Genomic DNA, 22,072 nt, shown 5'->3' with positions numbered 1-22,072 from the left:
TGGGATACTGTGATGTAAAGTTGCGATGGTGAAGTTTTAGCTCAATGTTAAGCTTATTTTTTTTTCGGTCATCGACTCGTACGTTGGTTTGAAGACTAAAATAAACGCTAAAACCCATCAGTGCAAAAGTGCATGTGGGCCCTGAATCTATAATCTTTGAAAGATTGTTTTGAACAGAATTATGGAAAAAAAATAAACTTTTCCATCATGATCAAATTTTTTGGAAAGGGTCTGCATATGATTTTAAATGAAAAAAAACAAGCGGAAAAAAATATTAAAATGTGTCCAGCCATTTATTAAATGGAGGAATTACATATATGCATATCTACTGTATATATTTTTAATAATATATATATGTATATGTGTGTGTGTGTAAGATTGGAGGCTTTCCTTCAATTTGTGCCGGAACAGGTTTGGAGCTTTGGTGCTTCAGTGAGAACATGAGTGACATCTGATGGACGAAAGAAGTCACAGCAACCTACTAACACACCCTAAACTGTGTGAAACAAGACTCGTTATCTTTCAGCAATAAAAGGTAAAATACGATGTTGGTCGATGTATTATTTACATAAGTCTCTTTGTGTTAATATAGACAAAGTTGCCATTAAAAAGCTGGATCCCACAAAGTAAATATGTTGTCACGTGTGCATCTTTATTATCAAGGGATGCCTTGTAAACAGAAACAAAAGGGGCACAGTGATGTCTGTGCAAGTTTTTATTCCAAAATAACAATAGCTTATTTAGGAACCACCAGGCGATTGAACAGCTTGGTGGTTCCTAAATACACAAGTTGGCGCCAAACGAGCTGTCAAATCAAATGACGGCAGCCAATCCGGTTCGAGCTGTCTATACGTGTGGTGACTTTATGAAGCTTCAAACTTAAAACGGTCACGATATTTGGGGTACGATACAAGCACCATTTCAACGCAGTGTGATTCGGGAAGTCTTGACACAATCTTCGAGGCTTTGGGTCTGTCCTGCTAAAGAAAATTAGCAGCTAAGGCAGAAAGACATGACTCAGAAGAGCCTGATGGAGCCTGTCAATCACTTAAGCAGGACAGTTGTTTGCAACTCTGTGACTGGTCCATGCCACTCATCCTAAATTAGCAGGGATAGACCGGTCCTGACAAGGATAAATTGGGTGGACAACACAACTAGATAAGATTTCATCAACAATACATTCCAATTTGACATTGAAATAACTATGTTTCTGCTGAAATCTTGTGCGTCAGTATCTGTGAAGGTTTCGACCACCGACTTCTCTTCAAGCACGTATTTGTTTATTTGCATTGTGTTTCAATAAACCTAACTTCAACAACCCCCTTTATATATTTCAACCCGAAAGAAAATGGCCACACTAATTAGAAAGTGGTAAAACTACAAAGTTACAGCAATGCTTTTTCACCTTGATGAGTATTCTGTTTTGATTTGGCTGTGCTATGTGACTGCAAGATTGATATTAAGCACAAACATTTGTTGACATGTGAGCCAACCCACTTTGCAGTGGCTGTTGCCCTTTCGTAACCACAGTAGGAAAATGATCACTTTTAATCCAAACATTAGTCATCAATCAGTGTGGTAGGTGTAATACTTTCCTGACATTAAAATTCCCCGTCACCTGCAAAGGCCACCTCAGCTTTCTTATTCCCAAGCTGAATTTTGGGCCCAGAACGTCCCAGCTTCACGGTGCTTCTGTGAATGACGTCACAGCTGAAGCATATTAACAAGGAAGTTTGTTGCGATGGGTTGAAAGAAAAAAAAAAAAGAATCACATTCAAATGAGATGATTTCACTGTCTATTGCTATAAAAATGCCAGCAATCGAAGCTTTGTTGAAAAGTTTATTTATCCGAGAAATTCACTCCCTCTGTCTGCGACCCGTCAAGTTCCGCCATTCATTCTCTGAAGACGCAATGCATTATGGTCTATCACAATTTGGTGAGTGACCATCTATTGTTGTTCAATGCTTTGTTGGAAATTTTGTGTGCACTATATAGGGCACTGAATCAGAACACTAAGCATTCGGACACCACTACAAAATGGCGGAACCAATACATTAGTCCACTATATAAGGCGCGATTTCGGAAATAGCCAAGGTTTGACTGTTGGTATGACAATTCAATCAGATCTTAATTGCTTTATTTAAAATCCATGTTGGTCAAGGTAAAATAATAAACCAGTCATTGTCCCAATATTGTCTGGGTCTCTGCATAAGATGGTACAAAGTTTAGCTATTACAATTTGTGAGGTTTGTTGACATATAGTTTTCCAACAAAACACACTGAAGGACTTTGGGTCGACACTATAGCTCAAAGAGTGGCGAGCTGTGTTGCGGAACCAATTGGAGCTTGACAGAAAGCAGCTACAAATTTTACGGTTTGTCTTCACAGATGAACGTAACAGAATTGTTTAGGAGGTCATACATGTTGACCTCCACCACCTCTGCCGGGGAGGCACCTTCCCTTTCTCCTGCCAGAGTCACAAACACTTGCTGGGTCACAGCCAGCTGCGACTCTTCCTCAGGGGCTGCTGACTGCGCTGCCGGCCCCTCTGCTTGGTGCGCTGAGATCACCTGATTTGGGGGAGAGAAAAGGTCTATCATTATTTTTTTTGCAAGTTTCCCAAGCAGCTCATTTAGGATTCTGTGATGACTGAAACATTTTGGGACATTTAAAAACTCATCTAAACAAAAGTACTGTAAAATACGGGATATATTGTGTGAGCTTGACACAAACTAAGAGACAATAGTGATATTTGATGATGTGCATAGAAAAGTGCAGCTAAAGGTGTAAATTATAATTCTTAAAAGTAATTTTAAGTCACCGTCCCCATCACTGGGTGAGTGGAGTTCCATTTAAACAACTCAACAATAAAGTGTGTCCCTCAGGGTTTATTTCAGTGGGGAGACCATTTAGCTGACTTGAGGTATCCATTATATCTAGCAAATACAGCTGTAGTTCAGCCAAAGATGTAGTCTTTGGCCAAATTTATATTTTGTGTGTGTGTGCATCTTTAAACTGCGAATGACCCAAGAAGGTAGCAATGGACTTATGAGGTTGTGTTCGTGTTAAAATGTTCTTTTTACTATGTTGACAAAAATGTTCACGCCACTGACTAAGGATGGCTACAGTATTTGTTTTCTGCTTTCAAATTTATCTTGTGGGCCGGACTGACAATACGGCAGGCTGATGTTAAAATCTAAAAAATTAGAATATCATGGAAAAGATTATTTATTTCCATAATTCCATATAAAAAGTTAAACTTTCATAGATTATAGATTCAGGGCCCACAATTTCAAGTATTTGTTTATTTTATATAATTTGGGCTTTCGGGTCATAAAACACACGAAATCAGGAATTCAAAAAAATTACAATTCTGAGAAGAAATCAGCCCAAATTTTGCAGGCCATAAATGTTTTCAACTGAGTGTCACACACGAATAATCATCTACTCAACTCAAAGCACCTGTACAGGTTTCCCCAGGTGTCATTAAATTGCTTCAGTTTGGTTCAATTGTCTCAGTTGGGTTCAATATGGGGAAGACTGTAGACTTGACAACTGGCCAGAAGACCATCATTGATACCCTCAGTAGGATGGGTAAGCCACCATAAAAAACAAAACAAAACAAAAAAACCACCACATTCAGATGAGATGGGCTGCAACTGTTGGATTCGTCGCGTCTGAGCCAATGTAGGAAGCGTCTCGACTGGGCCAAGGAGGAGGAGGACTAGACTGTAGACTGTTGGCCAGTCGTCCGAGGTCCTCTTTTGCGATGAAAGTAAAGTGTGTCTTTCATTCGGTAATCAAGGTCCAAGGGTTGGGAGGAAGAATGGTGAAGAATAGAACCCAAGCTGCTTGAGGTCCAGTGTGAAATATCCACAGTCAGTCATAATTTTGGGTGCAATGTCCAGTGCAGGTGTCGGTAAACTCTGCTTTCTTCAATCCAAGGTCACCGCAACAGTCTACCAGAATGTTTTAGAGGACTTCATGATTCCCTCTGCTGAAGATCTGTATGGAGATGCAGAGTTCATCTTCTAGCAGGACTCGGTCCCTGCCCTGTCCCCTGCACATACCGCAAGAAGCACCAAAACCTGCTTTGAATGCTCATGCCATCACAGAGCTTGACTGGCCAGCCAACTCGTAAACCCCATTGACAATCTAAGGGGTATTATTATCAAGAGGAAAATGAGGGGCACCAGACCCAAAAACAAAGAAGAACTGACAGCGAGCATCAAGGAGGTTATCCATGCGTTCTCTGTGGCGCCGTTTGACCAAAATGGGAAAAGTCTGACAGACGACTCAGCCACATTGGGTAGGTTGGGTGTCATTCCAGAGAGTATCGTCTCTCTAAAGGTAAGCATCACATATTCACTATTTCCACCTTTTATGTTTTTCAGTTCTGCTTTGGTTTGTGTTCCACATGTAGTTTTCAGAAAATCACAAAATTAAAAGCATTTCACGCTACTGTGTTATCGCAGGCTGATGAGCCAATAGCTGATTTTGCAGCAATGGATGACGTCTATCAAGGTGAGTATCCTGAATAATAGAGGCGTCTCAGAAAGAGTGTCAGAGATGAGGCTTCCAGAACTCCCAGGAAATGCCACAGGCTGATTGCCTCAATGCCACGGTGCATCGAGGCAGTGATGAAAGCAAAGGGATTCCCAACCAAGTATTGAAGTATTCCAATTGTGACGAACTACATTTAAAAAATAATCTTCCCGACACTGGTAATAGCGAACTGAGCTCTTACATCGTGTGAGCTGGAGGCCTGCTCCTCACCCCCCTCCTTCTGTGTCTGCTGGGCCTCCACGTGGCAGGAGAGGAGGTGCTCCTGCAGCTCCATCTGGGAGGTGCTGACCAGGGTGCAGAGGGGGCAGATGAAATGGTTGGCGCTTGTTGCGTGCTGGCTGCACATGTGCTCCTGCATCTCCTCTGACCCACCAAACACAACTTGACAGTGTGGGCAGTGCACGGTGGACGCTGCAGAACCTGGGAAGGAGGGACAGAGAGACAGACACACACAGAGCTCAGAAGCATAATCGATGAAGCAAGAATTAAAAAACATTAGCTCTGTGGGAAACAAAGTAAATAGCTGGCTCCATGGAAAGAAGGCAAGTTGCTTGTAACTTAGTTCTTCTACTCATGAAGTAAAAATATAGCAGAGATGTTTCTTCATTTGTTCTCCTGTTAATAAAGTATGACAGGCAGTCAAACAAAACAGAGCCCAATTTAATTTAACTGACTAAGTTACAGTACGACTGAGGGGTAAGATATTGCAAGCAGCTGCGGGTTGTTAGGGGAGCGTCCCAAGACTCCAGTGGATTTTGGGAGAAATCAGCAGGGTCTCATAGGGGCACCACCAGATTTGATTGCATCACTACACATTTGCGTACCACCAAGCATTTTGTTTCTCTTTGGGGGGTGGTAGATGGTGCTTGAGTGGTGTTGTCATTCACAAATCAATCTTTATAGTGAAGCTATTGAACGGAATCACTTCATGAAAAGATTTGTCCCTTTCTCAGTTTAATTGAGCTCAGTCGTAAACCTGTGGCGCACAGGAAAGTTTCCCCCAAAATGGCGGCACTCACCGGCGGCGACGTTGGCAAAGTGCTCATGGAGCCCGCCGATGACGTGGCGGGCTCCATGAGTGTCTCAGTCTTGCTGCATAGCAGCTACTATGGTCCGTCAACATACGGTATGTCTTTGCATGAAAGCAAACTGGTGCAAAAAAGATTGGGGACCGCTGCCCTAGAGAACTACGCCAAATCAGCTGATCGCATGGCCCCATACTGCAAGACAGGGGCGGTGCTAGCTTGAATGGCGCCCCGTGCGATGCCCCCCCCCCCCCCCCCCCCATCCACCCCCATCATCCTCGTCCTGGCAGTTTGGGCTACCACAACCATCGTCCTCCCCCTTTTGCTGTAAATTAGAAATAAATAAAATAAATGAAATTATTAAATTAAATAAATTTGCTGAGGGGCTTACAAAGTAAGTATCCATCTATGAGTACAGGTACATACAGATGCAAGGTATGAAATAATATACAATGTGTTTAAATGAATGTGCTACAGGTACAGTGGGTACGGAAAGTATTCAGACCCCCTTAAATTTTTCACTCTTTGTTATATTGCAGCCATTTGCTAAAATCATTTAAGTTGATTTTCTTTCCTCATTAATGTCCACACAGCACCCCATATAGACAGAAAAAACTGAATTGTTGATATCTCTGCAGATTTATTAAAAAAGAAAAACTGAATATCACCCAGCCATAAGTATTCAGACCCTTTGCTCTTGACACTCATATATTTAACTTGGGTGCTGTCCATTGCTTCTGATCACCCTTGACATGGTTCTCCAGCTTCACTGGAGTCCAGCTGTGTTTGATTATACTGATCGGACTTGATTAGGAAAGCCACACCCCTGTCTATAAGGCCTTACAGCTCACATTGCTTGTCAGACCAAATGAGAATCATGAGGTCAAAGGAATTGCCTGAAGAGCACAGGGGCCTCCATAATCCTTAAACGGAAGACGTTTGGGATGACCAGAACCCTTCCTAGAGATGGCCGTCTAGCCAAACTCAGCAATCGGAGGAGAAGAGCCTTGGTGAGAGAGGTAAAGAAGAACCCAAAGATCACTGTGGCTGAGCTCCAGAGATGCATTCGGAAGATGGGAGAAAGTTGTAGAAAGTCAACCATCACTGCAGCCCTCCACTAGTCTGGTCTTTATGGCAGAGTGGCCCGACGGAAGCCGCTCCTCAGTGCAAGACACATGCAACTCCGCATGGAGTTTGCTCGAAAAAAAAAAAAAAACACCTGAAGGACTCAAAGATGGTGAGAAATTAGATTCTCTGGTGTGATTAGACCAAGAAAGAACTTTTTGGCCTAAATTCTAAGCGGTATGTGTGGAGAAAACCAGGCACTGCTAATCACCTGTCCAATACAGTCCAAACAGTGAACCATGGTGGGGGTGTTTTTCAGTTGCAGGGACAGGACGACTAGTTGCAATCGAAGGAAAGATGAATGTGGGATATCCTGGATGAAAAGCTTCTCCAGAGTGGTAAGAACCTCAGACTGGGCCGAAGGTTCACCTTTAAAAAAGACAATGACCCTAAGCACACAGCTAAAATACTGACGGCGTGGCTCCAGAACAAAAAAAATAAAAATAAAATAAGGAGTGACTTCAGAACAACTCCGTGACTGTTCTTGAATGGCCCAGCCAGAGCCCTGACTTCAACCCAATTGATTATCTCTGGAAAGACCTGAAAGTGGCTGCCCACCAACGTTCACCAGCCAACCTGACAGAACTGGAGAGGATCTGCAAGGAGGAATGGCAGAGGATCCCCAAATCCAGGTGTGAAAAACTCAAAAAGATCATCATTCTCAAAAAGACTCATGGCTGTATTAGCGCAAAAGGGTGCTTTTACTAAATACTGAGCAAAGGGTCAGAATACTTATGGCTTTGTGATATTTAAGTATTTCTTTTTTAATAAATCTGCAAACATTTCAACAATTCTGTTTTTTTCTGTCAATGTGGGGTGCTGTGTGTACATTAATGAGGGAAAATGAACTTAAATGATTTTAGCAAAAGGCTTCAATATAACCAAGAGTGGAACATTTAAGGGGATCTGAATACTTTCCGTACCCACTGTATGTATGTACAGGCTTGTCTACCAGCTGGTGCAGACTAAGACTAATAAAATGTAACGTATGCAAAAAGGCCTAAAAGAGAAAAAATGGTTACAGCTTAGTTTAAAAAAAAAAAAGTGTTATTCTTAATTAGTACAGAAAATAAAAGTAACACATACGACGTATGTCTACAAACGGACATAAGTTCATTCAGTAAGGTCGGTGCGTTGTAAAAAACAAAATGGGCACCAAGCAACAACTTCTGGTGCCGATTTGAAAACCAGACCAAAATTGTTATGTGCACCCCTGGACATAACCCTAACCACTTAACAATTTTTTTCAAACATTGGAAAATGTTTAGTTGTGGTTCCCATTCCAAAGCAAGAAATTCAATCACAATGCTGTCTGCTTCTGATAGGCATCCAACAACGATGTCATTTCCAAAACAGCTGACAGGAAGAGGACAGGCGTAAACAGTTGTTTAAAAAAAAAAAAAAAAAAAAAAAAAAAAACAAGTAATTAAACTACAAACTGTGAAAATTTCAGAAAAAAAACTTTATTAGGAGGTTAAATTAAATAGGGTTCATTACTTTTTGACTGTCCCTAAAAACAGAGCCTTGTTGAAAAACAGTCACAGTACTCCCTTCCAATCAATTGGGTAGCAGTAATGCAGCTTACAAACTGCCAAATAATGAAGATAAGTTTTCTGACATTTTCACAAAGATAAAATTCTCAAAATCAATCCAAAAATGTTTTAATTTTTGATGCAGCTTGTTTTGTTGGTTTTCAATTAGATTGTGTCAGTCAGTATAATTCACATGGCTGCCTGACCGTGGCTTTGATTAAGATTGTTTTCAATGCAGATGTACAGGTGTTTACGATGAATGCATTTGTCACCTTCATGTTCAGCTTCTCTGTGTTTGGATAGGCTGGAGGCACAGGGGAAGAATCTGAAGCAGATGTCACACTGGACCAGGGTCTTCAGTTGCCGTGTCTGGTTAGCAAACACCTCAGGGTGATTAGTCCTGTTATGGTACCACAGGCCAGACAGTTGCTGTGGCAACACAGAGAAAACAGTTACATTGACTAAAGAACACCAGGTCATCACCAAGTTCCGCAGATAATGAAAAAAATAACTGTGCATAAACCCTCCTCAGCTGTGTGAGGTCAAACAAGAAGAAGGCCATCCTACCTGGTAAGACTTGTTGCACAAGTTGCAGATAAAAGGCTTGATTCCAGTGTGTATGGACTTGTGTTTGTCAAGAAGCGAAGCGCTGGTGAAGACTTTGCTGCATGTGGGACACTTGTGGAACACCTTTAGGTGGAGCTCCTCTATGTGCTTCTGATGCTCCTCTAAAGTCTGGAAGCTGAGGCAACACTTTTGACAGTTGAGAGGCTGCGACATGTCTGACAGGACGCAAGAGAAAACATTGAGCATTCTGTCCATGTTAGGGGTCACAGTATGTGGACTACGTATTTTTGGCCTTTGCTTATTTAGTTCAGATCAATGTTGCCTCATCCACCCATTGATAATGGTCTATGATACTATAGCAATTTGACAACATCATGAGAAACTGGGTTCTTTCTCAAGAATATTTAACCAGAAATGGAAGGTTCTAGGTTGTCGCTCTACACTTAGTGACTTTTTAACATGATATTGTCTGTGTTATCTTGCATATACAGCATAATTAAAAGTATGGAGCCAAACAACCTATAAAAACATGTTTTAAATCTATATAATGTTGTTTACTTTGTATTACAGATGAGCAACAACACAAAATGCGCTCAAGAGGAAAGCAACCACAGGCACTTTGTATTAATGAACAACAGTGCATTGTTGTAGTTTTAAGCAGATGATTGAAAATAAAGTTCAAAATACTGACCGATGTGTGCAGGTCAAATTGGTTGGCTAAATCCACGCACTAATTAACAAAAAAGGTAATCTGAAATAGGACTATTGCAAAAATGTATTTTGAATTAAAGTTGTTTGAAAATATTTTTTTATTAAGGTTACGAACTGATTATTGTTGTTTTGTATTGTTTACTGGTTAAGAAAACAAAAACAAAACAAAAAATAAGCACTATCACACGAGAGGGAATGATGTTGGTACTCAGTACTCACTAACCTTTTTGAAACTAAGCGCTACCGTAATTTCTCATGTATAATGCGCATCCCCCCCCAAAAAAATTGTCAAAAGTCAATAGTCATTATAGTCATTATTAAAAGTCATTATACATAGGTATAGGGGCAAATGGGGGGAAAAAAACAAAACTTTCACATCTAGTGGTTATGAAAAAGCTGTACACTTTCACTCCGAAAGGCCACCACCATCTAGGTTATGAGAAAGGGGTACACTTTCATTCTAATATGCCACCACCACCTAGTGGTTATAAAAAAGGTGTGGCCTACACGTTCCAATATGACAGGGGGTACGTACATATGACTGGATATATGTACAGTTGTGCTCATAAGTTTACATACCCTGGCAGAATTTGTGAAATTTGTGTGTTTTATTTAAATATGACTGATAACTGAACAACAACCATCATTAAATTCTTTATGGTTTGTTTAATGATAATGCTCTTCTGAAACACTTGACCGTTTAATTTGAATCCCAATAAAATAAAATTAAGTGTTTCGCCTGGTCCTTCATGTTTTCTTTAAAGAATAGTACACGTTACAAATTCTGCCTGGGTAATCAAATATATGAGCCAAACTGTGTGTTTTGTAATTTAATAAATAAAAGTAGGGGTGTGAATTTCAAAATAAGAGCAAGTAAATGAAAAAAAGTATTACGTGTTCAAATAAAGTGCTTAACTTCAGAATAATTCTTTAAAAAAATTAACAATATACAGATAATATTTCATGTTTTGAACATATGGGTACAAGTAAAATCATGCATTGTAAAAATGCATTATACATAGGGTTTTCCAGAATTTTGAGGTCAACTTTGGGGGTGCGTATTTTACATCAGTGCGCATTATACACGAGAAACCTTTTGGGTACTGATTAATGCGAAGGGCCACTAGTTTAATATACAGATGCAGTCGGCCTCCGCACATTCGCAGTTCAGCAAATTCACCCATATGCATTTTTTTGGAAAACGTGCAATTTTCCTTTTTCCGTGGAAAAATACTGTTGACAGTATGTACACGTATGTAATTAGGTCTCTCTCTTTTCTCAGCTCTCAGACACGCTAGCAGCAGGGATGCATTCAAAGACTGAAAATTAGCGCTCAGCAAAACAGGACATGTCTCACTAAAACCCCTCCAACAGTAACAGCAATAACAAACAGTACATAACACAACATAACCCAGTTTGTTACAATATGTTTATTTATCTCTATGCGGTGGTTAATATGTAGTCCAGTCTGCCTCCTGCCGTCTGCTGTTCTGTTTATATGTAGAAGGCTCGGTGCTTGCAGAGGAGAAAGCTACGTTTCTAAATGCTCTTATATTTGTAACCCGCCCGGAAGTACTGAAGTGGAGATTAGGAGGTGGGGCGACTTGACGACATGATGCAAGCAAGGCAAGAGATGTGTGATTTGCTCTAAGCGGTCTCCTATACTGTATTGTATGACATTTCTACAGTACAGTAATGTTTAAAGATGCTTGTAAGTGTCTGAAATGCTATGAAAGGAACATAATTTGTGATATATTTGTGGTCAAATTATTGATATAGGCAATTATAACTGTACCCATCACCACAAGTTCTATCACCTTTAGGGTGGTCAATTATTAGCGGAAATCACTAATCGCGGCCTGGCTCAATCCATATCCCCTGATCTACAGTGGGGCAAAAAAGTATTTCACCAGCCACCACCAATTATGCAAGTTCTCCCACTTAAAAAGATGAGAGGCCTGTAATTTTCATCAAAGGTATACCTCACCTATGAGACAAAATGAGCAAAACAAAATCTAGAAAATTACAATGTCTGATTGTTAAAATAATTTATTAGCAAATTATGGTGGAAAATAAGTATTTGGTCACCTACAAAAACTGGCTCTCACAGACCTATATGCTCTATATGCTGTGCTCTTCTGTTCTCCACTCGTTACCTGTATTATTGGCACCTGTTTGAACTCGTTATGAGTATAAAAGACACCTGTCCACAACCTCAAACAGTCACACTCCCAACTCCAATATGGCCAAGACCAAAGAGCTGTCAAAGGACACCAAAAACAAAATTGTAGACCTAAACCAGGCTGGGAAGACTGAATCTGCAATAGGTAAGCACCTTGGTGTGAAGAAATCAACTGTGGGAGCAATTAGAAAATGGATAATCTCCCTCGATCTGGGGCGCCACGCAAGATCTCACCCCCTTGGGTCCAAATGATCACAAGAACGGTGAGCAAAAATCCCAGAACCACACGGGGGGACATAGTGAATAACCTGCAGAGAGCTGGGACCAAAGTAACAAAGGCTACCATCAGTAACACACTACGCTGCCAGTGACTCAAAGCCTGCAGTGCCAGACGTGTCCCCCTACTTAAGCCAGTACATGTCCAGGCCCATCTGAAGTTTGCTAGAGAGCGTTTGGATGATCCAGAAGAGGATTGGGAGAATTTCATATGGTCAGATGAAACCAAAATAGAACTTTTTGATAAAAACTGAACTGTTTGGAGGCGAAAGAATGCTGAGTTGCACTCAAAGAACACCATACCTATTGTGAAGCATGGGGGTGGAAACATCATGCTTTGGGGCTGTTTTTCGGCAATGGGTCCAGGATGACTGATCTGTATAAAGGCATTGAAGATGAAACGTGGCTGGGTCTTTCAGCATGACAATGATCCCAATGACACCGCCCGTAGCTTCGTAAGAAGGATTTCAAGGTCCTGGAGTGGCCGAGCCAGTCTCCAGATCTCAACCCCATAGAAAATCTTTGGAGGGAGTTGAAAGTCTTTGTTGCCCAGCGACAGCCCCAAAACATCACTGCTCGAGAGGAGAGCTGCTTGGAGGAATGGGCCAAAATACCAGAAACAGTGTGTGAAAACCTTGTGAAGAATTAAAGAAAACTTTGACTTATGTCATTACCAACAAAGGGTTTATAACAAAGTATTAAGATGAAGTTTTGTGATCGACCAAATAGTTATTTTCCACCATAATTTGCTAATAAATTCTTTAAAAAAAAGATAATGTGATTTTCTGGATTTTTTTTCTTTTCATTTTGTCTCTCATAGGTGAGGTACACCTATAATGAAAATGACAGGCCTCTCTCATCTTTTTAAGTGGGAGAACTTGCAAAATTGGTGGCTGACTAAATACTTTTTTTTGCCCCCAATGTAAATTACACACCACTTCTGGAAAAATCTCAGCTGATTTAAGACGCTGGAATAACTAAGTCAAGGCTCTAGCTGGGCCATTCAAAAACAGTCACGGAGTTGTTCTGAAGCCACTCTTTCGGTATTTTAGCTGTGTGCTTAGGGTCATTGTCTTGTTTGAAGGTGAACCTTCGGCCCAGTCTGAGATTCTGAGCACTCTGGAGAAGGTTTTCGTCCAGGATATCCCTGTACTTGGCCACATTCATCTTTCCTTCGATTGCAACTAGTCGTCCTGTCCCTGCAACTGAAAAACACCCCCATAGCATTATGGTGCCACCACCATGCTTCACTGTTGGGACTGTATTGGACAGGTGATGAGCAGTGCCTGGTTTTCTCCACACATGCCACTTACAATTCAGGCCAACAATTTCTACCTTGGTCTAATCAGACCAGAGAATCTTATTTCTCACCATCTTGGAGTCCTTCAGGTGTTTTTTTTAGCAAACTCCATGTGGCCTTTCATGTGTCTTGCACTGAGGAGCGGCTTCCGTCGGGCACTCTGCCAGGAAGGCCCGACTGGTGGAGGGCTGCGGTGATTGTTGCCTTTCTAGAACTTTCTCCCATCTCCCAACTGCATCTCTGGAGCTCAGCCACAGTAATCTTTGAGTTCTTCTTCACCTCTCTCACCAAGGCTCTTCTCCCCCGATTGCTCAGTTTGGCCGGAAGGCCAGCTCAATGAAGGGTTCTGGTTGTCCCAAACGGTTTCAATTTAAGGATTATGGAGGCCACTGTGCTCTTAGGAACCTTGAGTGCAGCAGAATTTTTTTTGTAACCTTGGCCAGATCTGTGCCTTGCCACAATTCTTCTCTGAGCTCTTCAGCCAGTTCCTTTGACCTCATGATTCTCATTTGCTCTGACATGCACTGTGAGCTGTAAGGTCTTATATAGACAGGGGTGTGGCTTTCCTAATCAAGTCCAATCAGTATAATCAAACACAGATAGACTCCAATGAAGTGTACAACCATTTTAAGGATGATCAGAACAAATGGACAGCACCCGAGTTAAATATACGAGTTTCACAGCAAAGGGTCTGAATACTCACTTGCATGTGTCTGCAGGTAGACACCCCTAGGACTTTTTCGCTGGGTGTGGGGGCACTCACTTATCGCGACAAATAATTCATGAATATGTGAATTGCTTGGGTATCCCCTCACTCACACTCTCGTCCCATAGACATTTATAATTTACATAGCCACTCCGACCACACTTCAGTTGTACAGCCGGGTTCACGACCCTTGTCCTGCATGCTTCTTCTCCTGTTCTTGTCCTATCCTTCCCTCACAGGGTGAAGCAGTACTGCTCCATACAACACTCAGATCTAATGTGTTATTGTTCTCGATATACAAGGATTTACTTTTCTCATCTTGTTTATAGTTAGTGCTTTGTCTTTTTTCTTCGTTTCTCACTCCCCTCTAAAAACTTTGTTCTGTTCGATTGATCGACTGATTCTCAATAAATATCCATTATAAAACTGAGAAACCACAGCGGCAGCTTAAAAAAATCCACTGTGACAAAGTAAAACTGTTCCGGCATAAAAGGATTACAGATCCTCCATTCTGCTTGACCTAACAGCCGAACAGGACAAAAAACAATCCCTATCCCCTGCGTATACTGGGGGTCCACTGTATTGGATGATATAAGCTGAATTAAGGTTGTCCCAAGCCAACAAAATTGCAGAAAAATCTCACATCACACCTAAACACAAGATTCTGTCCATAGTTTAATGCATCAGAAAAAAAGACATTTCATACAAGTTGTGTGGGTGCTTACTGTGGAAGGTTTGTAGGTGGACAGTCAACCCACTGGCCTGGCTGTGGCCTTTTCCACATTCCCGACATACGTAGGGTCGATCACCTGTGTGTGTTCGCACATGCCGTGTGAGCTCGATTGATTGGGCGAAGACAGCCTTGCAATACTGACATGCATACATCTTGCCTAAAAGAAAACAGCAAAGACAGCTTAAGACACTAGTTGTAATGAATTTACGTTGCAAAATTTGACCTCTACAATTAACCCGTCACGGTGCTGAACACAACCAGGAGTCATGAATAGTGCGATGGTATGTGTTCATGCCTCACCCTCAGAGTGTTTCTTCTTGGTGTGGTAGGCCAGCGCGGCAGCCACGCTAAAGCTCATGTCACAGTGTTTGCAATGGTAGGGTTTCTCCCCTGTGTGTAGTCGCATGTGATTCTTCAAAGAGGAGGTGGCGGGAAACTTGGCGCCGCATGTCTCGCAGGCGTATGGCTTCTCGTCAAAATGCTCCGTCCGCTTGTGGTAAATCATACCTGAACAGTGTTAACATGGAAGGAGCAGAGGAGCAGAGACAGACCAGCATCAGACTAAACAAGGAAAAAAAAGTGTTCATCCTAACCAATTGAATGCTCTGCACAGTGCTTTCTTATAAACCACACTGTCAATTGTTCTGTTACTGCCATCAGCCTTTATATCATAACCATCCAGAGTATATAATATAATTATTTGATACTAAAAATGTAATGTAAAAATACAGTTAACCCCCACCTATTCATTTTTTTGTGTAAAACTCTAAGATGCCGCCAAAAACCTATAGGATAATGATAGGACAGTCGGAATTGTGTGTCAAGAACTTACAGTATGTTGAAATGAACATTTTGACTGTGAGATTAACTTTGTTGTATGCCAGGGAGGGGCTACATTTAGCCTGGGTTGTTGGTGGAAGTTACGGAAAGTCTTCGCCACGTGCATGTACACGTGCGCAACAAAATCATCATTAAGTCATGGTAATGTTGTTAGTTTTGATGTCAAAATGAATTGTTTTGGGAATCATATTTTATGGTATAATCATGGGATTTACTGTATTGACGTTATAACGAACTCACTTGTACGTTACACTGACATTCTGCTTTCTTTCTCTCATATTTGCGATAATGGGCTCTATTTTTGTAGATACCGCATCTGCGGCGGAGTGCAAATGGTGGCGCATTCTAATTGACGCAGGGCTCGCTACACATGTTGTACGCTAAGCAGACCGATCTGCACCAAGCTGGACGTTCTGGCGCAGCAAGGGTGTATCCTTGGCGATGAGCCCGGCGGGGTGACAATTTGGTGGCAGGAAGCCGGTCTAAATTTACACCTGCTCAGACCACATCTAAATCTTGGCGCAAGGTAGACCACTGGTCTAACATGATTTTGGTGAATTTGATCAGGTCACACGCAGACAGGTAGTGAGGTCCACGGACATGTTCAAGTTGCCGACGGTTATCACTAGTTCACTCTGTATCTATTAAGGGTCCTCGCTCACATTGTTGCCACACTGGCCAAGACAGGGACCGAAATATGCAAAAAACAATATATTGTATAGCATTTATTGCTGTACAAAATTATTGAATATATTTTTAATTGCTGAAATTTGTGTAGCAATTTCTCGAAAAGCTGTTTTGTTCGGTGGAGTTGCCGTAATCAGTCGCTGTGGTACTTGTTACAGTTTCGTGTTGAGCGTCAGCCGCGACTTTTGCGCGACTCATGTCTGCTGCCTGGGTGGCGTACTCGCCCCTTTCCCTCAGCTTATCATGTACTGGTTCCTGGTTGGCCGTTCACGATGGACAGTTCCCACTGTTGTGTTTGAATGTGGTGCTCTCCTTGGCGCCACTGATGGCTATGATCTCTGCCCGAGGTGCCTCGGTCCTGACCATCTTGTCGAGGCTTTTTCTGGCAATTTGTGCTTGGGTGGCAGTGGCGTGCCTCAGGCACTGAGGGTTGCTGGCCTAGAACAGGTGTCTGTTGGTGGGGCTGATGGCTCCCCTGGGCAACTGCCCTCGTTTTAGCCGAGACGATCAAAGCGCCGTGGAAGGGCTGCCCCTGCGTCCAGACCCTCCAAGAAGAAGGTCACAGCTGAGCATTAGCTCGCCTTGCTGAAGTGGCTGGGATGAGGTCCCTCCTACTTGCCTCGTCTGGGAACTCGGCTAGTGAAGCGGTGGATGGCTCAATGCAGGCCGTCTTGCGCAGTGCCTTGGAGCATTTGCTTTTGGACCATTCACAGCAGTCTCAGTCGGCTCCAGAGAGCGTCTTCCTCCGGCACAAGTGGCTCTCTTCTGCCTTTTTTGTCCCTACATCGTGGGACTATTTGAGGGAGCTACATTCTTGCTGTGGAGATACTGGGGCTCTCTCCTGGCTTTCAGCAGACGGCCATGCCCTTGGCGGCCATGTAGGATGCAGCCGGAACCGGCCTGGACCGGATGCCTGATGTTGAGCCAGCCATAGCATCCCTCTTTGTGTCCCCACGAGTCTCTTCGGCCTACTGTGCGGTGTCCTCAACCTCAATATCGGGTGACCTTCTCACAAGGACTTAGAACGTTGGTGCAAATGCTGGACGTATTGGTAATTTGTTGGCTCAACTTATGTTCACTCTCTCTGGATCCCTGCAGGAAGGCAGTGTGGACAACTCTGTCATGAGCTTTAGTGACGCATCTCTACAGGCGTTTACTCTCATGACGAGGGCGCTCGGGCGAATGATATCCCTTCTTGGTCCAGACGCGCCGCCAGTTGTGGTTTGCTTGGTTCCCCTTGACAAAGACATCTAAGGAGGACTCTCCAGAGTGTTCTGGATCCTGTTCTGCTGCAGTGGTGGAGCCAGAGAGAACCATTAGGGCTGGTGAGACGAGGCAACAGCTTGCAGGCCTTAAATAGGAGCATGGCTCCCCTAAGTAGGCCCAGGAGCCCCCTCTACTGTTCCCCGTTCAGGGCTCTACCACGGGTTCACTGGGGGAAACGAACACTTGACACTGAGTAGATAGTATAGCGACAGATGATGACAAAAAAACTATTTTTAAGCAGATATTATATAGCATGGATTTGTATAATTTGTGTAGTTGGTCCTTGGCATTGTAAAGCTATTTGACCTCAACATTAAATTTTGGATTTTTTTTTTAAAGAATAATGTTACTTTAAGAACTATGGGATGTTTACACAGAAACCATTTTGTGCACTAACAATTTGAAATGTCCTGTTTTTTAATAAAGGGATGGATTTTTTGAAAATCCGAATCATTGATTAATCGAAAAAAATAATTGACAGATTAATCGATTATTAAAATAATCGTTTGTTGCAGCCCTAATTTGATAGCTCCGCTTTTGACCAATCAGCGATCCCCTAGCTGTTAACCTCAGCCTTCCACGTAGTTTTAATTTCTGTTGTCAATCCATACTCTTTTTGTCGAGTTACGAGAAATAAACGTTTTGATCTTTGTACTGAGAGCTGCTGACCGCTCAGAATTTCTTTTACTGTAAACTTTAAAAACATGCATCGCATATTGTAGCAATGGGAATTGAGGAATGCATCGTCAATGGCCTCACATTAAGTCGCATTTAGCAATGCGTTTCAACATATTTCGCACAATGCAAGAGCAGTGACAATGCGCCTCTCACGCACAGATTGCTGCAATTGCGCATCGTCCTCTTCCGCAGAGATGTCTCCGTTGACTGTCATTGCGCCACATTTAAAGGGACTGAGAGGACCCGCTTTGATTGGCGTCGAATGAAGTCTGCTGTAAACACACCCAGAGTGGCGCAGACCACCCGCTCCTGGATCCACCAGGTTGCGCTACTGTACAAAATTACCAACACCGGTCTAACCCGCCCCTGGCACACAGTTGTGCCACCCGCCGCCCCGGATTCACACCGGTCACAAAATAAGACCCAATATGTTGCATGAAAAGTTGATCCATTTCTGATGCTGCTGAGTGTTCTACTCTCTCTTTCATGCACAAATTACGATATAACCACAAATGCAATTAAAACAGCCTGAACCGTTAGAGATACATAAAAAAAAAATAACTGGTACTTTCTGCTACCTTATCCTGGTGTACAAACGGACATTCACCTGATGGGTGTGCAAAGGTTCGCCCACAGAGGTCACAGGCTATCTTCTTCTTCTTCTTGTCTCTTGCAGTGCCTGGGTGAGCCTCAGCCAAATGGCCCTGTAAAGCCCGCTGGTTGGCCAGCTTCACAGAGCATTGTGGACACTGCAGCTGACCTTCCTTGGACATGGGGCAGCGCTTCATATGGGCCATCACTCGGCACTTGTAGGCAAAACTCTTCTTACACCAGCGACAGCAGTAAGACTTTGAGGACGGAGAGTATGCATCTCTCTCTTGCACTTCAGACTCCTCTATGTTGCTTTGCTCCAGCTTTATTACACTTCTGCTGCAGTTCTCCTGATCAGAGTCGGCTGTGAAGGTAAGACAACTAATCAGCACCAACACAAATGCAGCATCTTTAAAAAAATTAATTGACTTAGTGGAGTGTCTGCTCAGATTTCACACAATGTTTCTTCTGCATTACCCCCAGTCTGGTGTCCATCTGGCTCCTCCATATTCTTCTCCAACTCCTCCAGCTGAGAGAGCAGCAACACAGGGAAGGAGGTAGCCCTCTGTTGGACAGTGCGGAGCAGCCTCAGGAGAGTTTGCTCACTGAAAAGTCCCTTTTCCACTTTGCCCAACAGCTTACTCACTACTGTGCTTGGATCAGCTTCTTCACAGCACTTGCACACTAACTGGAAAGAACAGAAAATTATCCTCTCACTAAAGAGATCCTGTTTGTTTTCATTGTTTTGTGAGAAGCCTTTGTCATTATTTCAAAGCCATTTCAAGGATTCAAGGAAAGTCAAACTAGCATACATTTACATCTTTTTTTTTTTTTTAATAGTTTGATATACAGTGAACCCCCGTTCATCGCAGGGGATACATTCCAGACCTACCCACTACAGGTGAAATTCCATGTAACCATTATTTTTGTAGTTCTATCCCTCCTACATGCTTTAAACACAGTTAAACATAATTAAAAAACACATTTGAAACGTCTGATTATGAACATAAAAAAATGCAAGCGTAAAAAGTACTGGAAATACTGTAGGCGGCACGGTAGCCGACTGGCTAGCACAGGGGTGGGCAAACATTTTGACTCAGGGGCCACATTGACTTTTAAAATTTGACAGGTGGGCCAAGCCAGGACCAGATGCTTACATATAAATAATTTTAAAAAAGACATTGTAGTTTTACTACTTGGATTTAGTTTTAATGAGAACGGTGTTGTTTTGTTGTTCCCCTTTTTTGGCAGTGTATCAAAGTCTGGTGGTAGATTTGTTGTGGCAATTCTCAGAACACATCACTCAGCATGGATCTGTATCTGCATTACAGCACAACCTGGGGGAATCACTGGGCATTACAGGACAAGGTCAAATCAATGTAGTCATGAATTTGATATGATTTTGGCGATTCAGTACCAATCTTTGGCGGTCCGGATTCAAATGATCAACGGGCCGGATGTGCCCCGCAGGCCGTATTTTGCCCATCCCTGGGCTAGCACATATGCCTCACAGTTCTGAGGACCCAGGTTCAAATCCTGCCGCACCTGTGTTTGCATGTTATCCCAGAGCCTGCGTGGGTTTTTTCCGGGTATTCCGGTTTCCTCCCACATCCCAAAAACATACATGGTAAGTTAATAGGAAACTCTGAATTGTCTGTAGGTGTGAATGTGAGTGCGAATAGTTGTTTATTTGTGCCCTGCAATTGGCTGTCGACCAGTCCAGGGTGTACTCTACCTCTCGCCCAGAGTCATTTAGGATAGGCTCCAGCACGACCACGACCCTATTGCGAATAAACGGTCCAGAAAATGGATGGATGGAAATACTGTACATACAAGCAGGAAGTCACATTCAAATTGTAATGTTTGTGAAATGGATAGTGGGTACGGAAAGTATTCAGACCCCCTTAAATTTTTCACTGTGTTATATTGCAGCCATTTGCGAAAATCATTTGAGTTCATTTTTTCCCCCAATGTACACATACCACCCCATATTGACAGGAAAAAAACAGAATTGTTGAAATTTTTGCAGATTTTTTTCCCGCATTCACTGCCAGCCTTCCCAGTTAACATGGATATTTGACTTCTAAAGCAGTCAATGACAGTGGATGTGTTCAAAAATAAAAATTGAAATATCACACAGCCATAAGTATTCAGACCCTTTGCTGTGACACTGATATTCAACTTGGGTGCTGTCCATTTCTTCTGATCCTCATTGAGATGGTTCTACACATTCAATGGAGTCCATCTGTGTTTGATTATACTGATTGGACTTGATTAGGAAAGCACACACCTTTTGTGAACTGCCTGAAGAGCCCAGAGACAGAATTGTGGCAAGGCACAGATCTGGCCAAAGTTACAAAAATATTTCTGCTGCACTCAAGGTTCCTAAGAGCACAGTGGCCTCCATAATCCTTAAATTGAAACCGTTTGGGACAACCAGAACCCTTCATTGAGCTGGCCTTCCGGCCAAACTGAGCAATCGGGGGAGAAGAGCCTTGGTGAGAGAGGTGAAGAAGAACCCAAAGATCACTGTGGCTGAGCTCCAAGAGATGGAGTCAGGAAATGGGAGAAAGTTCTAGAAAGTCAACCATCACTGCAGCCCTCCATCCAGTCAGGGCTTTATGCCAGAGTGGCCCGATGGAAGCTTCTCCTCAGTGTAAGACACATGAAAGCCTGCATGGAGTTTGCTAAAAAAACACCCAAAGGACTCCAAGATGGTGAGAAATAAGATTCTCTGCTCTGATGAGACCAAGATAGAACTTTTTGGCCTTAATTGTAAGCGGTATGTGTAGAGAAAACCAGGCACTGTTCATCACCTGTCCAATACCAGAATCAGAATCATCTTTATTTGCCAAGTATGTCCAAAAAAAACACACAAGGAATTTGTCTCCGGTAGTTGGAGCCGCTCAAGTACGACAACAGACAGTCAATTGACAGAACACTTTTGAGACATGAAGACATTGACAAAAGAAACAAAAAACAGTCACTGAGCAATAAAGGGTTGCTAGTTGTCTCGTAAAGCCGGTCCATTTTTTTTGTTTTGTCCAAGTCCCAACAGTGAAGCATGGTGGTGGCAGCATCATTCTGTGGGGGTGTTTTGCCGCTGCAGGGACAGAACGACTAGTTGCAATCGAAGGAAAGATGAATGCGGCCAAGTTCAGCGATATCCTGGACGAAAATCTTCTCCAGAGTGCTCAGAGTGCTTTATTGTTCAGTGATTGTTTTTTGTCAATGTCTTTATTCCTCAAAAGTGTTCTCTGTCAATTGACTGTCCGTTGTCGTACTA

At 42.6% G+C, this 22,072-nt stretch overlaps 1 protein-coding gene across 1 annotated transcript in view; it reads right to left on the bottom strand.

Annotated features, from left to right (window-relative positions):
* Positions 1–1,854: 1,854 nt before the first annotated feature.
* The window catches only part of zbtb40 (zinc finger and BTB domain containing 40), a 33,723-nt gene continuing 13,505 nt past the window's right edge, over positions 1,855–22,072 (bottom strand). Inside the window, exons 5-12 of the mRNA XM_061688041.1 lie at positions 19,264–19,474; positions 18,803–19,150; positions 15,025–15,231; positions 14,717–14,881; positions 8,817–9,031; positions 8,522–8,678; positions 4,749–4,987; positions 1,855–2,571 (exon numbers count right to left, since the gene is read on the bottom strand). Coding sequence (XP_061544025.1) covers positions 2,371–2,571; positions 4,749–4,987; positions 8,522–8,678; positions 8,817–9,031; positions 14,717–14,881; positions 15,025–15,231; positions 18,803–19,150; positions 19,264–19,474 — 1,743 coding nt within the window. The 3' untranslated portion in view covers positions 1,855–2,370. The remainder of the gene's footprint in view (positions 2,572–4,748; positions 4,988–8,521; positions 8,679–8,816; positions 9,032–14,716; positions 14,882–15,024; positions 15,232–18,802; positions 19,151–19,263; positions 19,475–22,072) is intronic.

Source organism: Phycodurus eques, chromosome 10 (assembly GCF_024500275.1).
Source record: "Phycodurus eques isolate BA_2022a chromosome 10, UOR_Pequ_1.1, whole genome shotgun sequence".
Classification (NCBI taxonomy): Eukaryota; Metazoa; Chordata; class Actinopteri; order Syngnathiformes; family Syngnathidae; genus Phycodurus; species Phycodurus eques.
Note: the sequence above shows the minus strand (reverse complement) of the source record. Positions and strands in the feature narration are given on the sequence as shown.